The 18,415-nt window shown below is 45.0% G+C and overlaps 1 protein-coding gene and 2 pseudogenes across 1 annotated transcript; 2 read left to right on the top strand and 1 right to left on the bottom strand.

Moving 5' to 3' along the window:
• Positions 1 to 748: 748 nt before the first annotated feature.
• On the top strand, positions 749 to 2,084 carry LOC125352377 (annotated as a pseudogene).
• A 3,916-nt stretch (positions 2,085 to 6,000) lies between these two features.
• Positions 6,001 to 13,721, bottom strand: LOC125352729 (HLA class II histocompatibility antigen, DR beta 5 chain-like). The gene is made up of 5 exons (XM_048348018.1): positions 13,622 to 13,721; positions 10,136 to 10,402; positions 8,457 to 8,738; positions 7,061 to 7,171; positions 6,001 to 6,145 (listed from the first exon to the last, which is right to left on the bottom strand). Exons 1-5 carry the CDS (start codon positions 13,719 to 13,721, stop codon positions 6,108 to 6,110), a joined length of 798 nt encoding a protein of 265 aa, XP_048203975.1. The 3' UTR covers positions 6,001 to 6,107.
• A 633-nt stretch (positions 13,722 to 14,354) lies between these two features.
• LOC125352375 lies at positions 14,355 to 15,837 on the top strand (annotated as a pseudogene).
• The last annotated feature ends 2,578 nt before the right edge of the window (positions 15,838 to 18,415 follow it).

The following is an 18,415-nucleotide window of genomic DNA, read 5'->3' as shown; positions in this document are numbered from 1 at the left end:
TCTTTTATTTGTTTTACTATCTTGAAGTAGTTGCATCAAAAGATCTTTAAATGTGTTTTTAATTTAACATGTCACTTTGAGTACAGTGCAGCTTGACCAATGTCACCCCCTTCATTGTGCTCCCCCATCTCTCCCAATCCTATGGATCCCCTCAATTTACATGGTTCTACTTTCACATGTGTACACTGTGAGTGCATTCTCCCACCCTTCCTCTTCTTAACATTTAGGAACACATAGGCACTGGGATGAGAAGAAGCTGTCTATTGGGAATGAAACCCTCAAGAGAACCTTTGCACTTAGCTTAGCAACAAGGAAAGACCACCCTCAAAGGCAAACTACACAGGGGCTGGGAGATCGATTAAGTATTCAGAATCATCAGCCTTAGATTTAGCTCTGCTTTAAAATAATTGTGAAACGCTTTGAATCACTCACTGATGCTTTTCTTTATGTTTCTCATTCATTAAGGATATACGCCTTCATTGTGCCATTTGCCATGCTGTAGGTAAGGAATGAGAATTGAAAGCTCTGTGAACGGGCAGGTAGGCCCTTGATTCAACAGTTGCTACCTGGGTGCCACCAACACACTGAACACCAGATGAATATACAATAGCAAAAATGTGTGTATAGGGGCGAGGGGCGAGTGCGGGTCTCGACACGGAGCCCCCGGAGAGCCCCAGGGACCCAGCGAACTTGGAAGTGTGGGTGGCTGCGGCTGACGGACCACGCGCCGAGCCCGGAGGCATAGGACATGCGGGAGGACGCCGAGGCGGCGGCGGACACCCCCTGCCCTCCGGCTCTGCGGTTCCGTGCGGTGCGGCTCGAGTGTGGAGCCCGATCTGGTTGTATAGGCCCAAAAGATCAGCAACTTTTCCTCCTTCTCAGAGGAGTGCTTGGTTCCACTGCCATGATCCTTGTGTACCATGCTTTCCAGACCACGTCCCTCGCAGATGCCACAGTCGTCGCCTTGAGCCGTCCAGTGTTTACATCGCTATTTGCTTGCATATTTCTCAAGGAAAAGTATAGCCTTGGGGATGCTTTCTTCACCTTGTCGCCATCACTGGAGTGATCCTTATTGTGAGGCCGCCATTTGTGTTTGGTTCCAGTACTGCAGGGGTAGAAAAAAACTACTCCGCCCACCTTCAAGGGACCTTTGCAGCCAGTGGACATGCTGTGCTGGCGGCGAGGACTCTAGTCCTCCTGAGGAAAGTGGGAAAATCTGTGGACTCCTTTCTCAGCATTTGGTATTATGTCATCCTCGGCCTTCTTGAAAGCATCATTGTCCTCTTGATACTTGGGGAGTGAGTCTTCCTCACTGTGGGCTGGACAGTTGTTTCTCATATGAATCGGGCTCCTAGGTTTGGGGGGTCAGATAGTCATGACAAAAGCACTGCAAATAGAAAAGGCAGGACTCGTAGCAATGATGAAGACAATGGATGTGGTCTTTGTTTTTATCTTTCAGATTATTTTCTTCAATGATGTGCCCACCTGGTGGACAGTGGGTGGCGCTCTCTGTGTCGTAGCCAGTAGTACTGGAGCAGCTCTTCGGAAATGGCTCCAGAGTTCCAAATGAATCATCATGGTTGAGATGAAGAGATTTTTTTTTCCTCCCAAGTACACCATCACTCAGTTTAGACACATCACACATGGACATATGCACACACACACACACACACACACACACACACACCCCTACACATCTGAAAAGTCTGCATTTATTCGTTGATGTTTGATAAATTTTATAAGCTATCATTTTTAATATGGTGTATGTTTAATGAGAATAGCCAATTTGTTTGACCTGGCAAATTTTTGGGGTAGCTTTTGGTTTTGCTTTGGTTTTCTTTTGTTGTTGTGAGGCATAATTAAGAGAAGAGCTCATCTGAAGAATGCACCATTTTTTATGACTCTAATATATGTAATTTTAAATGTATTTTTTGGTACAGATGAGATATGGGTATGGGAAATTTTACATATTCTTTTTTTCTTTTAGTATTATTATTTTATTTTATTTTTTGGTGCCATTGCTGGGGCTTAAACTCAGGGCCTGGGCGCTTTCTCTTAGCTTTTTGCTCAAGGATAACGCTCTGCCACTTGAGCCATTGCTCCACTTCTGGCTTCTTGGTGGTTAATTGGAGAGAAGAGTCTCTTACAGACTTTCTTGCCCAGGCTGGCTTTGAACCATAAACCTTTAGACTTCAGCCTCCTGAGTGGCTGGGATTACTTTCATAAGCCACCAGTGCCTGGATTTTTTTTTTTTTGTTTGTTTGTTTGTTTTGTTTCATTTTCTTTTTTGAGACAGCTTTTCCTTATATTTAATCCAGGTTGGCCTGGAACTCATAATACTGCCGCATCCTCCTGAGAGCTGGAATTGTGGCTATGCACCACCACACCCAGCTTAGATACTCATTTAGTAGTGTAGAACCTAAGAAACCTATTGAAAATGCTGCCATAACTAGTATTACGTTAACCATTCATTTGCAACATAATTCCATTTAGTAAGCCAAAGCTGAAACTTGGTATAGTTGCCTACTTACTGCTGTTTAATTAACTTGTTGGTATAGTACTATACCAATGAATCAGCCTTATTTTTAAGGATTTTATAAACGATTATTATACTTTTAACTCATTTGTGCCTGTTTGTTTTGATGCTGGAATTTTTATAAGTAACCTATTGAAAAGGCTTTTCAATTGCCTTTTTTGTGTTTCAGTTCTCTGTTTCAGTGGTATTGACAATGGAAGCTGTTTTGTAATTTGAATATTCTGTTATACAGAAACTGTGTTCGCTTTTGTTTTTTTTTTTTAACATTCCAAGATTTTCAGTTTCTAAATCACAGGATAGAAATCTTGGCATGATCGGTGTGCATATTTTTATCTTGAAGTTTTCTCCTCACTTAAATGTGATTTTCTATATATTTTCAGTGAATTTTTAGTGTGATGCCAGGTAATTTTCTCAGGATTTTATTAAGTTGAACCATAGGAAATTCCCAAAATGTGTTACCATATTCACTTATCAAACCCATGGACCCACCAAGTAGCTTCCTTACCCATTAAAACACTCATAGAACTTTGGACTATTTTCAAAATAACTTTTTAAAAGTACAGTTCTGCTATTAAACATAACATAGTAATAAAACTCACATATTACGTTAAATGTAAAGACTTGTTAATCCACAGTTGATTGACTTTCATAGTTTTTTTTGTGTAAGAAAAACAATCTGGTAACTTCTAATAGTGCAGCATGGTTTTGATGGTCAGGGGCCACCATGATGATGCGTAAGATCATGAATTGAGACCCTATGTTCCGTAACTTGGAGCATCATCGGCCAGTACTTTGCTGAGAGAACATGGAGCCTAGGTAAGAATGGAACCGAAGATTAGTCAGTGCATGGGGTATGCGTTCTTTTGAATCTTGGTCATAGTGAACCCTTTACTAATGAGGCCTTAATGGCCTCTAACTCTGACAGACACAGCCTCTGTCACTATCTCAGTCTGTAGAGTTTCTCTTCCTAAAAACTCTTCCAAAGAAAGGACTGCCTTAATGGACTTAGGTCTTGGTGAGAAAGGATCTTTTACAACGATCTCAAGCGACAAATCCTAAATAAAAGCTATTTAAGTGAATCATCCCAATCACACTTTAACCTAACTTACAGTGTGGGAATACAGACTTGTAAAAACTTTCTGCAAATGTCTTAGATAATTGTAGAATCAACAGCAGTTTACAGTTCCCATGTGTCTTAGAAATCATCTCATAGGAGCTCTGCTCCATAGGTAGGGATGGCGGGAAGGAGATCTGCCCTGCCCAACCTGGGTTTCTATGGTCTTCTTGGTTCCATGGTAAAATGTGGAAAGGGAATAGTCCTAGAACTACATAAGGTGGCTTAACCCTAATTTTCTTTCCTGCCCAAATAGTCTCTGCAACATTAGAAGTTAAATTTCATACCTGTGTATGAATATGTTTTGTATCAACAATGTGGCTTAAGGACTTGAATGCCACAATACATGACTGAAGTTGGAGAAAATGTTTCTTTTTCCAACCTTTACAGAGTCTGATTCTTAACTACCTATAATAGCCAAGATATATACAAGGCTATGTATTATAACCATTATGGTGTATATATTTTGCAAAGACTGTAATTTCTATATCTTGAGAGGAAAATATTTTCATAACTTGTTTTTGTTTTATAAGTAGTAATAAAGTAAAAAAAGTAATGTTAGTTTTTCTGATTATGGAAATGTCTTAATCCAATGCAACTTTCTTTTCAACCATGTGTTTCAAAATTCACTTTATGAAAGAGACTGACATCTAGCCGTTGAGCTGGGATGTAATCTCAGGCTTCATAAAGTCTCCAAAATAAAGGCATTAATCTGTTCCAAAGAGGACTCCAATTTCAAGACGCTCAGGGCCTGAGGGGCAGCTTTAAAAAAATGTGTGTGTGTGTGTGTGTGTGTGTGTGTGTGTGTGTGTGTGTGTATATATATATATATATATATATATATTTGGTCACAGGGATGAATTCTGGACCTCGGTGCTGTCCCTGAGCTCTTGAGCTCAAGGCTAGTGCTCTACCACTTGAGCCACCGTGTCACTTCCAGTTTCCTGGTAGATAATTGGACTTTCCCGCCCAGACTGGCTTTGAACTGAGATTCTCAAATCCCAGCCTCCTGAGTGGCTAGATTCATGTCTCTCTATTTTTACTTTATTAATTTAATAAAGGATACATACCTGTAATGAGCATTACCTATCAAATGTGGAAATAAAAGAAGAACACATTTGCTAAATGTATGATGCTGATCATCCATTTTTAAATGAAAGGCAGGTTTCTAACATTAAAGAGATGGATTTGTTTTCCTACAAGCATTAACTACAGAAAAAGTTCTCATTAAATAAATATACACAATTCATGAAGTAGTGAAAATGTTTGGATAGATATTGTGATAAACTGGAAATTAGGAAATATAATTCAGAATCTGCTACTGGCTCAAAATAACTTTGAATGACATATCTGAATTTCTTTCCTCTCACAATATCAGGATAATAAATATAACAAGACATTTTGATTTCTTTGGGGACAAACAAGAACTGCATGCAAAATCCAGAAGAAACATGATTTCAGTCCTTTTTTATTTGGGAAACATATAAAACATAGTATTGTGACACAAGGAGGGGTGGAGAGGGCAGAAGGGTGAATGAATGCAAAGGGGCAGGAGAGAGAGCAGGGCAGCTCTTGCAGTCTGCACTGGGGCTTCCAGCTCAGGGACAGGGGCTGAGGAGCCATCAGGGAGGAGGCCACCTGCTGGGCACTGAGCCAGGAGGGGGCCAGGCCCTGAGACAGCACTTTTTCTCTCTGAGGAATTAGAGCCAATGGAGCAGTTACATGAGGAGAGACAGGGGCAGAGGTCCTTCCTTCCTTCCCAGATGTCCACCTTCCCATCAGCTCAGGAGTCCTGCAGGAGGCAGAGGACAGCATGTGGCCAGACCACACCTAGGAAATGGCTTCTTTTCCCCTATAAGTGCTGCTCATCACAGCATGTGGGAAGAGGCTGGGGGACTTTCAAATGGCCCTCAGGCAGTGCTCCTTTACAGCAGTTGTTTTGTGTTTCTCCCATGTCACCACTTAGGCTTGAACTGAGGGTCTGGTCACTATTCCTTGGCTTTTTGTTGTTGTTGTTGTTGTTGTTGTTGCTCAACTCTGGCACTCTCCCACTTGAACCACAGCTTCACTTTGGTTTTTTGGTGATTAACTAGAAGTAACAATCTCAAGGACCTTCTTGTTCTGCCTAGCTTTGAATCAGAATCCTCAGTTCTCAGCCTCCTAACTAACTGTGATTATAGGCATGAGCCACCAGAGCTGGCTATAGCACAGCTTTTGATTAAAAGCAAAATGGGCCTGGGACATAGTCCACTGGTACAGCACTGGTCTATCATACACAAGGCCCTGACTTGAATGTTAGAACTACAAAACCTCCAAAGGAAATAAATAGACAAAAATATAGGAAACTTGGTTGAGTTCACATTTCTGCTTCATTGTAAATGTCATTCCAATTCTGTCCCAGTACTTCTGTTGTGTGTCATTTGTAGTAGGAGAAGCAAGTCTGTGTCTGAGAGAGGATTAGGGAACATTACCTGCTGGCTGAAGTCCAGAGTGGCCTGCAATGGAGACAAGAGAACAGTTACTGAAGTCTACAGACGCCAGTCCATGTGCAAACACCGCACCTCAGGCTCACAGCTGCCACCTGAGACTTCTCTAACACCACTGAAGCAGGAGCAATGGGGGTGGGGGCACAGAGGAGATCAGGAAATTATCTTTGTAATAAGTCAAAACAGGGCCAGCCAGACTCAGAACTTAAACCCAGGAAGGAACTAAAGAGACAGTTAAACGTCCATCCACTTAAATACTACATTACAAGAACTAGGAGGCCTCATAGGGGCTCACTAAAAAGCTCTCTCTCCTAAAACAGTAACATACAAAAGCAAGTAACTCTGTAAGTAAGACACAGTAAGGTGACAAGCTTGACTAGAGAGGGGAAGTTGTGACCATACCCATTTTTCCTATGTTTTAGAGGGGATCAGAGACATCGCCATATTTTACAATACTAAGCAGCATCCATCTTAGCTACTGAGAACCAAGGCCTGGTTGGGGGCTGCCAGATCACATAACCACATGTATCTCTCAGCTCAGGAAGAATACAGACAGCAGATAACAGCTGCCATTTTGAATCCATAAATGCCAGTTCCTGCACATCGGGGAGCAGGAAATACTTTCCTTGCTTTCTGTCTTTCCTACCACAGCACTGATCTATCGAAATCAATCCTTGATAACACGTTCATCTTAGGAGTCTTTCTCCTTTTCAGGGGACACCATAGCATGATTTTCATGAAGCTTAGGGAGACCCTCATGCATTCTCCAGTGATAAGTTTAGAATTTGACACCTGAGTTCATGTGAGAAGAGAAAAGTTCACACAGGTCCATGGATATCCTCAGAACTAACCTCAGTGAAACCAGGTATTGTCTCCTAAAAATATCTGTGAGCTGTGATTATTACCCACTAGAAGGTTCCTTACCTTTTGAGTTCCTGAAGCAGATGAACAGCCCTGCACCCAGGAAGAGCAGCCCCAGCACAAAGCCCCCAACTCCGCTCATCATCTTGCCCTGTGCAGATCCAGAATGGGGCTCTGAAAGTAGAAGCCAGGATTAGTTACCTGTGTACCAGAACAGAAAGTTTCTCAGGAAAACCTGATATGCAGTCTCTTGAGATGAGGGGACAAAGATGAATGAGATTTAGGAATTCTTGGAAACAAGAGAATTAAAAATCACTCTGTGCTGGGTGTCTGGGTGTCATTCTGAGTTCATATCTGCAATCCTAGCTACTCAGGAGGCTCAGGTCTGAGGACCGGGGTTGGAAGTCAGCCTCGAAAAAAAGTGTTATAAGTCTGATCTCCTAGTAACCACCCAAAATGTAGAAGTGAAGCGGTAGTTCAAATGGTCAGTGTTAGCCCTGAGAAAGAAGGAAAGGGACAGTGCCCAGACCCTAAATTCACACTTTAATACAAGCCCACTGTGCACACACCCCTGCCCACTGAATTCACCCTAAGTAACTGAAAGGGGTTTTTTGTTGTTGTTTTGGTTTTTTGTTTGTGTTTGGGATTTTGTTGGCCAGTCATGTTGCTTGAACTCAGGGCCTGAGCACTGTCCCTGAGCACTTTTTGTTCAGGGCTAGCCACTTGATCCAGAGTGCCACTCTGGCTTTTTCTGTTTATGTGGCACTGAGGATTCCAACCCAGTTCTTCATGCAGGTTAGGCAAGCACTTTACCACTAAGCCAAATTCCAGGCCTAACAATTTTCTTTTCTGTTGGCCATGGGGGTGAACTCTAGGACTGGGCGCTATCCCTGAGCTCTTCAGCTCATGGCTAGCACTGGATCACTTGAGGCACCCAGTTTTGTAATTCAAATTTGTCCACTGAATTCATGTAATTATCACAAGGCCAGGACTTGTGTCACCAGACCTGTCACCTGGTCTGTGAAAACAGAAACCCAGTGATGTTGCAGAGCTAATGGCAGACACAGCTGAGGCTGCATGGCTCCCACATGAGGAGCGACCTTGCGCTGCCACTCCTCTTAGGTTATACTGAACAACCCAGAGCAGTGGCAGATTCATCCCTGAGGCTGAGGCTGAGCCAGGACTGAGGAAGAACCTCGGACCGGTGGTGTCTCAGGGGATTCAAAGTGTTTTGATGAACTCAAACATGTCCTGTGGCTCATAGATGTTTCTAGACACATCTCAGCTTCCCTGCTCTTGGTGACCTACATTGAAAGAGAGAATGTAGAATACAATAGAATCCAGTTTGGGGAGAAAATCCTGAGGGTGTGGTGTCGTGAGGGGAACCCTGCACTCAGGAGGCAGCCAGGCCCCCATCTGGGCATGAGGAATGTATAAAGTCATCAAGCTTCTCACTCACTCCACTCCACGGTGACAGGACTATCCAAGCTGGGGTGCTCCACGTGGCAGGTGTAGATGTCTCCCTGTTGGGGGGTCATTTCCAGCATCACCAGCATCTGGAAGGTCCAGTCTCCATTCTGGACCAGGCCTGTGGACACCACCCCAGCCTCCTCCTCCTGGTCACCGCGGAACCATCTGACTTCAATGTGGCCTGGGTAGAATCCATTCACAGCACACACCAGGAGGTTGTGGTGCTGCAGGGGTTCAGTCTTCATGGGGTACACAGTCACCTTAGGAGTAACTAGGGAAGAAAAGGCACAAGTCAGAAGACAGTGAAACCTCCATGGTTTGTAGCCTCTTTGCCACTGTCCAAGGGTCCTAGGTTTAAGTCTCTGCTGGTGATAAAATGTAGAAGAAGGGTTTCCAGTCATGGAAAAGCAGGCCTACAGGACTGGCACATGGTGGAATAATTGGATAAAATCTGCCTGACATTGAAATGGGAGTAGGAGGCTACAAAAGAATGAGAAAGTAAAAAGCAAGAGATGAAGAAATAAAGAGGGGGCTCTTAATCTCTGGTCTTAGGGCCTCACAGGGAGCCACCAGTCAGCAGTCTGTGTTCGGGGACTGCAGTTCTCTGGATTTAACCCCAGGCCAAGCTCTGGGAGGGGAAGGTGGTTGGGATGGGCTGATGTGCTGTCTTCCTGTGACATGACGGTGACACGTGCTGTCTTCTCTGCCTATTTCCCCGCTAAGAAACGTTCCTGTCACTTCTTACTATATTCACCACTTGCCTGTCTCTCTAGCAACCCATAGGTACTGAGGTCAATTAAGCTGCCTTGAAGTTCTGGTAATCTATTTCAGCACCGGTCAGGAAGTTAGCGATACAATTTTTTTTTTTTTTTTCCTGGTTGGGAATCCTAGGAAAGTTGTTTTTTTTTTTTTTGTTTTGTTTTTTAATCAGGTAGAAAGAAATTGGGGAGACCTCACTTTCAGTCCGTGGCAGGTAGCTGTGCCACCCACCCAGGATCCCAGCTACACAGAGCAGCCCAGGGATACAGGCCTCAGGTAAGAGTCGCCATCTTGAGTCCTGATCGCCCATTTCCCACGAGGTGAACGAATTGTGGCGACCTCATTTTCATTGTCTCCCTGCTTCGTCCTCGTTATATTAGAAATCGGTTCTTGGTGGAACTTTCCCCTGTGAGACTCGGTTTTTGTGAGACACTCGGGAAGCGCCTTTCCTGAGTGGATCTCAAGGGCCTGTGGATTCTCCTGGGGACCGGGAAGCAGGCGGGGGGGGGGGGGCGGGGGGGCATCATCTGCTGACAGAGGCCCCCGGCCCAGGCGTAACCGAGATTCCAGCTTGGGAATAATGGGGGCCGAGGGGGGGGGGGGGTGGACCCCGGCTCCCCGGTGGAGCACGTGTCCTGCAGGCCAAGGCCTGGAGTTCAATCCCTAGTGGGTGGGGGTGGGGAGGAGGGGGAGGGGGTGACACAGGATGGAAGTTGTTTTGTTTTTTGTTCTTTTGATCTGTGTTTGCTTCCACCTTCTGACAGGTTTGTCTTGCTCAGGGCAGACATGAACGCGCACGCAGGCACACGCACACGAGTACGAGCACGTGCTCACACACAGGTAAACGCACGCGCATGCGCACAGCTGCCACCTGGCTCTGAGCTCCTGGCCGCCCCGCCCCGCGCTCACCTAGGCGCTGCAGCAGGAAGCCTGAAACCTTGTAGCTGACTCTGCAGAACGTGTCCACCGCCGCCCGCCTGCTCTCCAGGTAGTCCTTCAGGCTGTTCCAGTGCTCGGCGTCCGGCCGGCCCAGCTCGGTCACCGCGATGTACTTCCCGACGTCGCTGTCGAAGCGCACGTTCTCCTCCTGGTTGTAGATGTGTCTCTCCAAAAACCGCACGCGCTGCGTCCCGTTGAGGAAATGACACTCGTATTTGGCTTGCTCCAGGAAACGCGCTGCGGGGACAGGGGCGGTTAGGGCCGGGTCTTGTTCATCTCTGAACACAGCACTCCGACTCCCGAAGGATCTGCTCTTCTCCAGGACCCCAAAATGGTTTGCACCTAACATGGGGGCACAGTGACCCCGAGGACGCCCCATGTCACACAGAGCCACCTGTGTGCGGGGCAGAGCTGGGCAGGGAGGGCAGGATGGGGTGGGGGGTCCCACACACTTCCAATCACCATGGACACCAGGAACACAGGAGCCGGTCAAACCCTGCAAATTCCCACTCATTCCTCTCAACATGTGCAACAGTCCTCCCCTCTCTCATTTCTTTCATTCAATATGGCAACCTTCCTTCCCCCAAAGGGTAGAGAAGCAGAATTGCCAGCTTTTCCTCCCCTATTTCTTTTTCTTGGTCCAGAATAAAACTGCACAACAGTACAGTAATTGCAACAAGGTAAAATGAGTCCATTTCAAGCCCAGGGTGGTGAAAGCCAAGCCCTGGTGCTCAGGGCTGTAATCCTAGCTATGAAGAGGCTAGGATGTGAAGAGCAAAGTTCATATCCAGCCCAGACAGGCAAGTCAGTGAGACTCCTATCTCCAAGAAATCAGCAGAAACCTGGAAGTAGAGCTGTGCCTCAATTAGAACATCCCTGAGGAAAAAAGTTAAGGGACAGCACTCAGGCCATGAGCTGACACTGTAGGATAGGAAAAAATAAAAAGATCAGAAAATGATCCTGTCACAGAAGCAAGGAATACTGACAGCAGGATCCATGAGGAGATCACATCCCCAAAGACCAGTACGTCATGCATTCACCTCTCATAATCCACAGGCAGAGCAAGCCCAAAGCGCAAAGGCCCCTCTGCCAGGACACCATCTTACACCTCCCACACCCCTGCAATTGGGTGCTGTGCCGGACAGAGATCATCAAGCAGGAGCTGGGTAAGGACTTGGCCCACACAGCCCCCTGCACCCTCCAGCTGGGAGCCTCCATCCTCTCCTACCACCTCTCCTGCCCACAGCTCTTCATCCCTTCCTTCACAAGATCTACCTGGAACATTCTATAGAAATCTCCTTTCCCATGGATTCTGAGGCAAGCCTGGACTGCTCTTGAGAATTCAAACAGGGAAATGTCAGCATTTGCCCTCCCCTCCTTGAGCTGAAATGAGTGAAATTGAGGAACAAGAGCCAACACTCCAGAAAGCATCCAGGAATGGGAAATGGGAGAAGTACAGAGTTTAGGTAGAGCACAGCAGGAAGCACACATGGATTTGGGAGGCAAGGGAGGACTGTGGGGAGTCACATTCAAAGATTGATGGGAAGGTAGGTGGATGGGAGCCAGATAAAGAGTGTGGTGAGGGCATAGGTTTGGGGGGAAAGTAAGTGAGATAGAGGGATGGAGAGGACACCTTCTCTTTCCTTCCTTGCTGCCACGTAGTGAGCAATTTCCTCCACCACACACTCCTAACATGAAGTATTGTCTCACTACGGGGCCAGAAGCAATGGAGCTAATGGACCCAGACTGAAATATCTCTGCAAGAAGAGGGATTTTGTGGTTATTTGTTTATGTTAGGTAATTGGTCCCAGTGACAGAAAACTACACATAAGAAATAATAGTAAGCTGCTGGCTTATCCCTGTGTTGGTAGATACTCAGGAAGCTGAGCTCTAAGGATTCTATTCAAAGCCAGCTGAGGCAGGAAAGTGTATGAAGACTCTTCTCTGGAATTAATCACAAGAAAACAAGAACTAGAAACTGTAACCTCTGTGTACATCACTTTGACAATAAATAAGGAAAAAGAAAAGAAGTAGAATTGTGGGTAAGAATCGTTTCAAGCTCCAAAACTCTTTTATTCCAATGACATAGTCAGTGTTTTCCAATTCCATTGAAATTTAGCCAAACTTCCTTTTCTCCCGCCTTTTGTTTATAAGTATCCATAGATAAGAAATAAACAATCAAGGAAATTACGTTCCATGATCCCTGATGGGTCCTTTAAGGTCCCATGAAAAGCTCATGGATTTTAGTATTAGCAGTGAAATATTGGTAAAATAAACCAAAAAGAAAGCTGTGGAGGTAGTGGTTAGGAGAAATGACTAATTGAAGGCAAACAGACTTTTGATATTGGTTAAGACTCTAGTAAACCAGAGTTCCCCTTACTTGCCTATTGGTGCCTATCCTGATGAATTGAAAGCAACCTTCATATTTCTTTGTATCCCTGCTGGGATATGCTGTTTAAAGCACATTACTTTGCTGATATTTAGGACTGGGTATGGTTCTTGTGGTAAAATGATTGCTCAGAAAGCCCAAGGCCTGAGTTCAATCCCCAATGACTCCACAAACAATTGCTGATATTGCACTATTTTGACTTTTTAAAAGTTAGGTTTCCATATATTTCATTCAAACTAGTTCAATCCTGTCTTGTGAGTTCAAGCCACAGAATGTAAGATACCTAGGAGAAAATGGTAACACACATTAAACGTTCAGAAAAAAATTCAAACCGTGAACCCTAACCTGTGCCGAATTTTTGGGAAGGTGCCTTAAGCACTTCGAGGCATTAAGGAGCAATTTACACCTGTTTCCAATACAAAGGAACTCTACTGCAGCTATGAGGTTGCTAATCACAACAAAAGAACAGGATCACTACCCTACCAACATTCAAGGTATCACCAGCACAAGGACACAGGCTTCATAAACACTGAGGCTCAGGGACCAAGACAGAAGATCTTAAGTACAACTCTTGGCAGAATCCCTCACTGGCCTTCTGACATTCTCACAAGAACCTAGCTATTTGATTTCTTTTTTTACTGATAATGAAATAGAACAGAATTTAAACATCAAGTACAATAGAACTATAATGCCATGTCCATATTTAGTGGTCTTTTTAAAAGAGAAATTTCTTTTCTGGTGTAACTCAACATAATGAAGGGAAGGGGTATATGACAAATTAGTTGAACGTTAATTTTAAATCCACGGGAGGGAATATGATCTAAGGTTAGCGAATTTACTGGAAAAGATCTAGAAACAAATGACTTATACATGTGCTTTACAGAGATCTCATAAAGGAGACAAGTGTTCAGACAACAGAGTTTTAGAAATAGTTTGGAATTCTTACAAATTAGATCAGCTATAAAGGAAATCTCTAGTGTTAAGGGTTTTGTCTTGGACAAAATGAGGAAGCTGTCTCCCTTCCTTCCCCCACCCCTAGCAGCTCAGCACCGGAGCTGTGCACTTACGTTGAAGGTCCCTGGTCAAAGCCACAGGAGAGCTCAGCACCATCAACATCACCCTCAGAACTGCCATGGGGAAACCTCCAAGGAGCCCTGGACACACCATGCTGGAGCTTAGCATCTACTTTCTCTCTACTGAGATCCTTCATAATAAGCAAGGTATTTATGAGTTAGATACTGGATTGGCCAAGTTTACTGAGGACAAACCAATGAGCACTAAAGATGAAAAGCATCATCGGTTGCTGGGTAGACATTCAATACCAATGTGCTCTTCTGAAATGTGGCCATTTCTTCCTTGAAATAATTTTCCTATGTAGTATTTTAATGCTGTAACTCACATGTATCTGAATTATTTTATTTGGCTCTTTAGCCTAGTCTGGTCAGTGATAAAGTCTCAAGGTTGAGCCTTGTTGGGAGCTCAGTCAGTCACCTCTCACTTAAAGACAGATGTTTGTTCAACTATTGTATCCTGAAGCTCCTAGAGCTTATCAGTATCATTTGGAAAGCCCCAGGATACAATATTAACCCACAAAACCAGTAGAATTTCTGTCCACTAACCACACACAAGGACAGAGGGAAATCAGTCAAACAACTCCATTTGGAATAACCTCAATATAAAATATCCGGGAATAAACCTCACCAAAGGTAAAAAAAAAAAAAAAAAAAAGAACTTAGGGAAAAACTCTAAAAATTTGAAGAAAGAAATCAAAGATGGCATCAGGAAATAGAAAGACTTTCCATGTTCACGGATAGGTAGAATGAATCTTGTAATACAAGCCATAAAATGCCAAGATAATCTACATTTTTAATACAGTCACCACCACAAGTCTAATAAATGTCTTTAATGAGCTAGAGAAAGCAATCTAAAAGTTCCTAGGAACTACGACAAAAGACCTTGAATACTTGAAGCAAGTCTGGGCCAAAAAAAAAGCTATGCTGGGAGGTTTCAGGGACTCCTGAGGATGCAGGGGATGCCAAACTCTCATGGGTCACTGAAGCAGAGTGCAGAGCCACACACAGGAGACAGGGACCCTGACCCCTGGACCTTCATCCAAACCCAAATCAGAAGATAGCGAATTGACTCAAGAATGTTATCTGAAGAGTGTATGCTCTGCTTGGCTCCCTCACCTCTCCTAGACCAAGACATGAAGTTGACTGGAGGATTTTAGCTTAAAACCTGGCTTACCTCAGGATGACTTTTTGTTAGAGAAGAAACATATTTAGTCATAACTAGTTAGCTGTACTGTTCACTGCTGTTCCTGCTACATCTTACTGGATAAGAAAAAGTGTGAAATGTTAACGGGAGGGTCTTTGTCCTCTGAGGATTCTCATCAACATTGACCCTAAAGAAATACAAATTACTGTCCCTTCCCGCCTCCCCCACCCCCTCACCCCTCACGCCTATCCCAGCAGCTTCCAGTGGCCTCGAGATCCTGTCCCAGGCTGTGGGCTCCTAGGCGCAGGTGGCTTCCCGTGTGCTCCTCCAGGGTGGCATTAGCTCTGCGTCTGCAGGTGCTGGGCAGCCTGTGCGGCTGGCTCTCGCTCTGGACGTCTTTCTGCTGCTAGAATAAGCCCTGAAGCTAGGAGTGGAGCTGCCGCCCTGTGACCTTCACCCTGGGAGTTCTCTCCATAGGCCTCTCTGCTTACATTGGTTTCATTGAAGGCCCTTGGCCCTTTACCCACCCAGGGTCACTCAACACACCTCTCCAAGGTCACACGCTGTGCCTGACCTTGGGCTACTTCCTCTGTGATCTTGCCTGGTGCATCCATTTCCGATCTGAGGACGCCCCGATTCTGGCTCACCACACCCTCCGCATCCTGGGCCTCATCAAGTCCCTTGGGCTCGGGAGTCGGGCACAGAGGTCCACGCAGTCCTCTTTGGCAGCGAGATCACCAACCCCTTGCCACAGATGCGTTGGTTTCTCCATGAAACGGGGCACTACCAGAGCTTCCCAGGCGACGTGGTGGACTTCCTCCTCGTGGCTCTGATTACTGGCGTGAGGATGGGGTAGGGGTCACCTTCTTTTCTGTGAAATGGTCTCAGCCACGCGCAAGTGGTTTGTGAAGGTCGGAGGAGGAGCCATGTATGCTGTGTCCTGGTGCTTCATGTTTAACATCTGGCGATCTGTGTGGAAGAAAAGCACAAGAAGTTCCACAGGTGGAGAAGCAGGTGGAGGGAGGAATGGCAGCAAAAACACAATGGACATCTCAAGATGCACTAGCGTAGGCTTGCTTCCCAGGACAGACGGGGCTGAGTCAGCCTTGGAAAGTGCGTCACACACAGGACTGTTATGGAATCATGGTTATTACACACTTAGGTTTTAAAAAAAAAGGGATACGTTTATTGATCACTTGGATCAGTGTTCCAGTCAGGCATATGCAGTGTTAGCACGACATCTGCAGGGTGGAAAGGAAGCCCCTAGCCAGTGGGAGGAAGTTAGGGAAGTTCTTCTAGGAGGTGGCTTTAGGTCTTTCTATTGCTGGGAACCTTGGTATTCAGGCATCTCACAAAGGAACTTGAAAGGATGAGTGCTGTCTCTTGTTCCATTAGAAAGAGCTCCTCCAGCACACACACACACACACACACACTCATTTGCCCGCCTTTCAAATTCAGAGCCCTTCCATACTGAGGCTGCAGGAAGGCAGATTTGCTTGAACAAAGAGGAGCAGAAGGATGGGAATGAATCTGACACTGGTAGCGGGTTATCTACCACCTTAAAAAGATTTTTTTTGCCAGTCCTGGAGCTCCACAGCGCCCCTTCTGGTCGTTTTCTGTATATGTGGTGCTGGGGAATTGAACCCAGGGCTTCATGTGTAAGAGGTAAGCACTCTTTGCCACTAGGCCATATCCCCAGCCCCCACCTTTAAAATTTTTGTAACAATTTTTTTAGGTAAGCAGTAAAATTTATTTGAAAGTGAAAGTAGCTGGATGTTCTCAAGAGGAAGAAGCAGGAGCTATAACCCCACCTTCCATTCAGAACACCTGCCCCACAGGGACATGGATGGCATACACATGGTTGTAGCTGAGGGGGAAAGAGAAGATGATGGAAGATTTCTTTGGGATGACTTCACTGTGACAGAAGCAGACACATCATAGGTTCTATGTGGGCTGGCGCATAGGCTCCGTAGGAGAGACAGACTTTTCCAATTCCTTTTGAAACCTTGTTCTGACATAGGAAAAGGACATTAACCAGGGAGGGCAGCACCAGGAAGTATGTCAGGCCCTGCAGGGAAAGGAATGTAATATTGGAGCAGTTACACTGAGCAGAGTTGGGAACAAGGGGTCTCCTTGAGGGACCATAAGTACAGAGGGCAAATATGGAGGCTCCCTTTGGTTTTGAGGGTGGTTTGTGGAAATTAGTTCTGATGCACCTAAAAATCCGTCACAAGTTTTAAAGGATTCTGCCTGGAAAGAGCAACCTAATTAACCCCTTCCTCACACAATTCCTACTAGTTTACCCCTGGTGTGGGCATTAATGTGGAGTGTTCCTGGCCACACCAGGGGAGCACTCTGCATGATCCCTATCACTGTTAGAGCTCCCATGTGGGCTCCTCTTTGGAGTCAAGCCACAGGCACATCATGGTGGAAAAGAGGAGACCAGGAGAGCCAGGGGAGTAGACTATCTTTATCCAATGAGAGCTGTGACCCCTCGGCATCCACACCCTAAGTAAGGAGAATCAAGGTATTCAGAGTTTGGTGATGGACTGGATGATTTCAATGAGGAAAAACCAATCTGCATATTAGCAGTGGATAGCATCATAAGTTGCGGGGCAGAGATCCACTATAAAGGTCTCCTTCTAAAACTAAAAGCTTCCATTGTTGAAATGGTTATTTCCATTTTGCATGTGAAAAATCTGATCCAGTTACATCTGAAAACCTTCAGCTGAGCCACCATGGTGCATCATGTCTGTGCCAGCATGTGAGGCATGATACTTGAGTAAAGGGCTGTTTGGATGACTACATGTGTGAGCATAATTAGGAAATGTTTCCATATCAGGACAAGTTTAATCTTGTCTTGACTGTACCTTGACTGGGTATTATAGATTGGGGATATCATTAACTTCTGACAGTTGAGAGGAAGGCACTGCAAACTTTCAAGCATTTTTTTAAGCAGCATTCCACTGCAACTCATGATATGGCAGAATTTTAACCCTCCATTGAAGAATCAAATCTCTATTTTAGGGATGGGAATATGGCCTAGTGGCAAGAGTGCTTGCCTCGTATACATGAAGCCCTGGGTTCAATCCCCCAGCACCACATATATAGAAAACGGCCAGAAGTGGCACTGTGGCTCAAGTGGCAGAGTGCTAGCCTTGAGCAAAAAAAATGCCAGGGACAGTGCTCAGGCTCTGAGTCCAAGCCTCAGGACTGGCCAAAAAATAAAAAAAATCTGTATTTGAATCTTATGGTTGTGTATGTTCATGTGTATATGTATATTTGTGAATGTGTTTGTGTGTATGTATGCTCGTCCTGAAGCTTGAACTCAGGGCCTGGGCGGTGTCTGTATCTCTTTTTCTGGTAGGTGAGCATTCTACCACTTCAGTCATAGTGCCACTTTTTCTGAGTAGTTTCTTGGAGCTTTGAGTCTTATGGGGTTTTATACCTGGACTGTCTTTGAATTATATTCTTCAGATCTCAGCCCCTTTAATAGCCGGGATTACAGGATGTGCCACCAGTGACTGGATGCTCTTGAATTTTTTTTCCAAAAAATTACTTTATGGTGAATACAAACTCGGTGAACAGAGGGTTTACAATTTCATGACTCAGGTCATGAGTTCATTTCATTTCATGTAGTGTCC

The sequence above is a fragment of the Perognathus longimembris genome, chromosome 6 (genome assembly GCF_023159225.1).
Source record: "Perognathus longimembris pacificus isolate PPM17 chromosome 6, ASM2315922v1, whole genome shotgun sequence".
In the NCBI taxonomy this organism is placed as follows: Eukaryota; Metazoa; Chordata; class Mammalia; order Rodentia; family Heteromyidae; genus Perognathus; species Perognathus longimembris.
Note: the sequence above shows the minus strand (reverse complement) of the source record. Positions and strands in the feature narration are given on the sequence as shown.

Bases quoted from the DNA above. Each gene is read 5' to 3' on its own strand.
- LOC125352729 (XM_048348018.1), bottom strand. From the start codon at position 13,721: ATGGTGTGTCCAGGGCTCCTTGGAGGTTTCCCCATGGCAGTTCTGAGG. The intron at 10,403-13,621 runs GTAAGTGCACAG...CTGTCCCCGCAG, and splicing joins TTTGACCAGGGACCTTCAAC to CGCGTTTCCTGGAGCAAGCC. The intron at 8,739-10,135 runs GTGAGCGCGGGG...TTTCTTCCCTAG, and splicing joins CTTCCTGCTGCAGCGCCTAG to TTACTCCTAAGGTGACTGTG.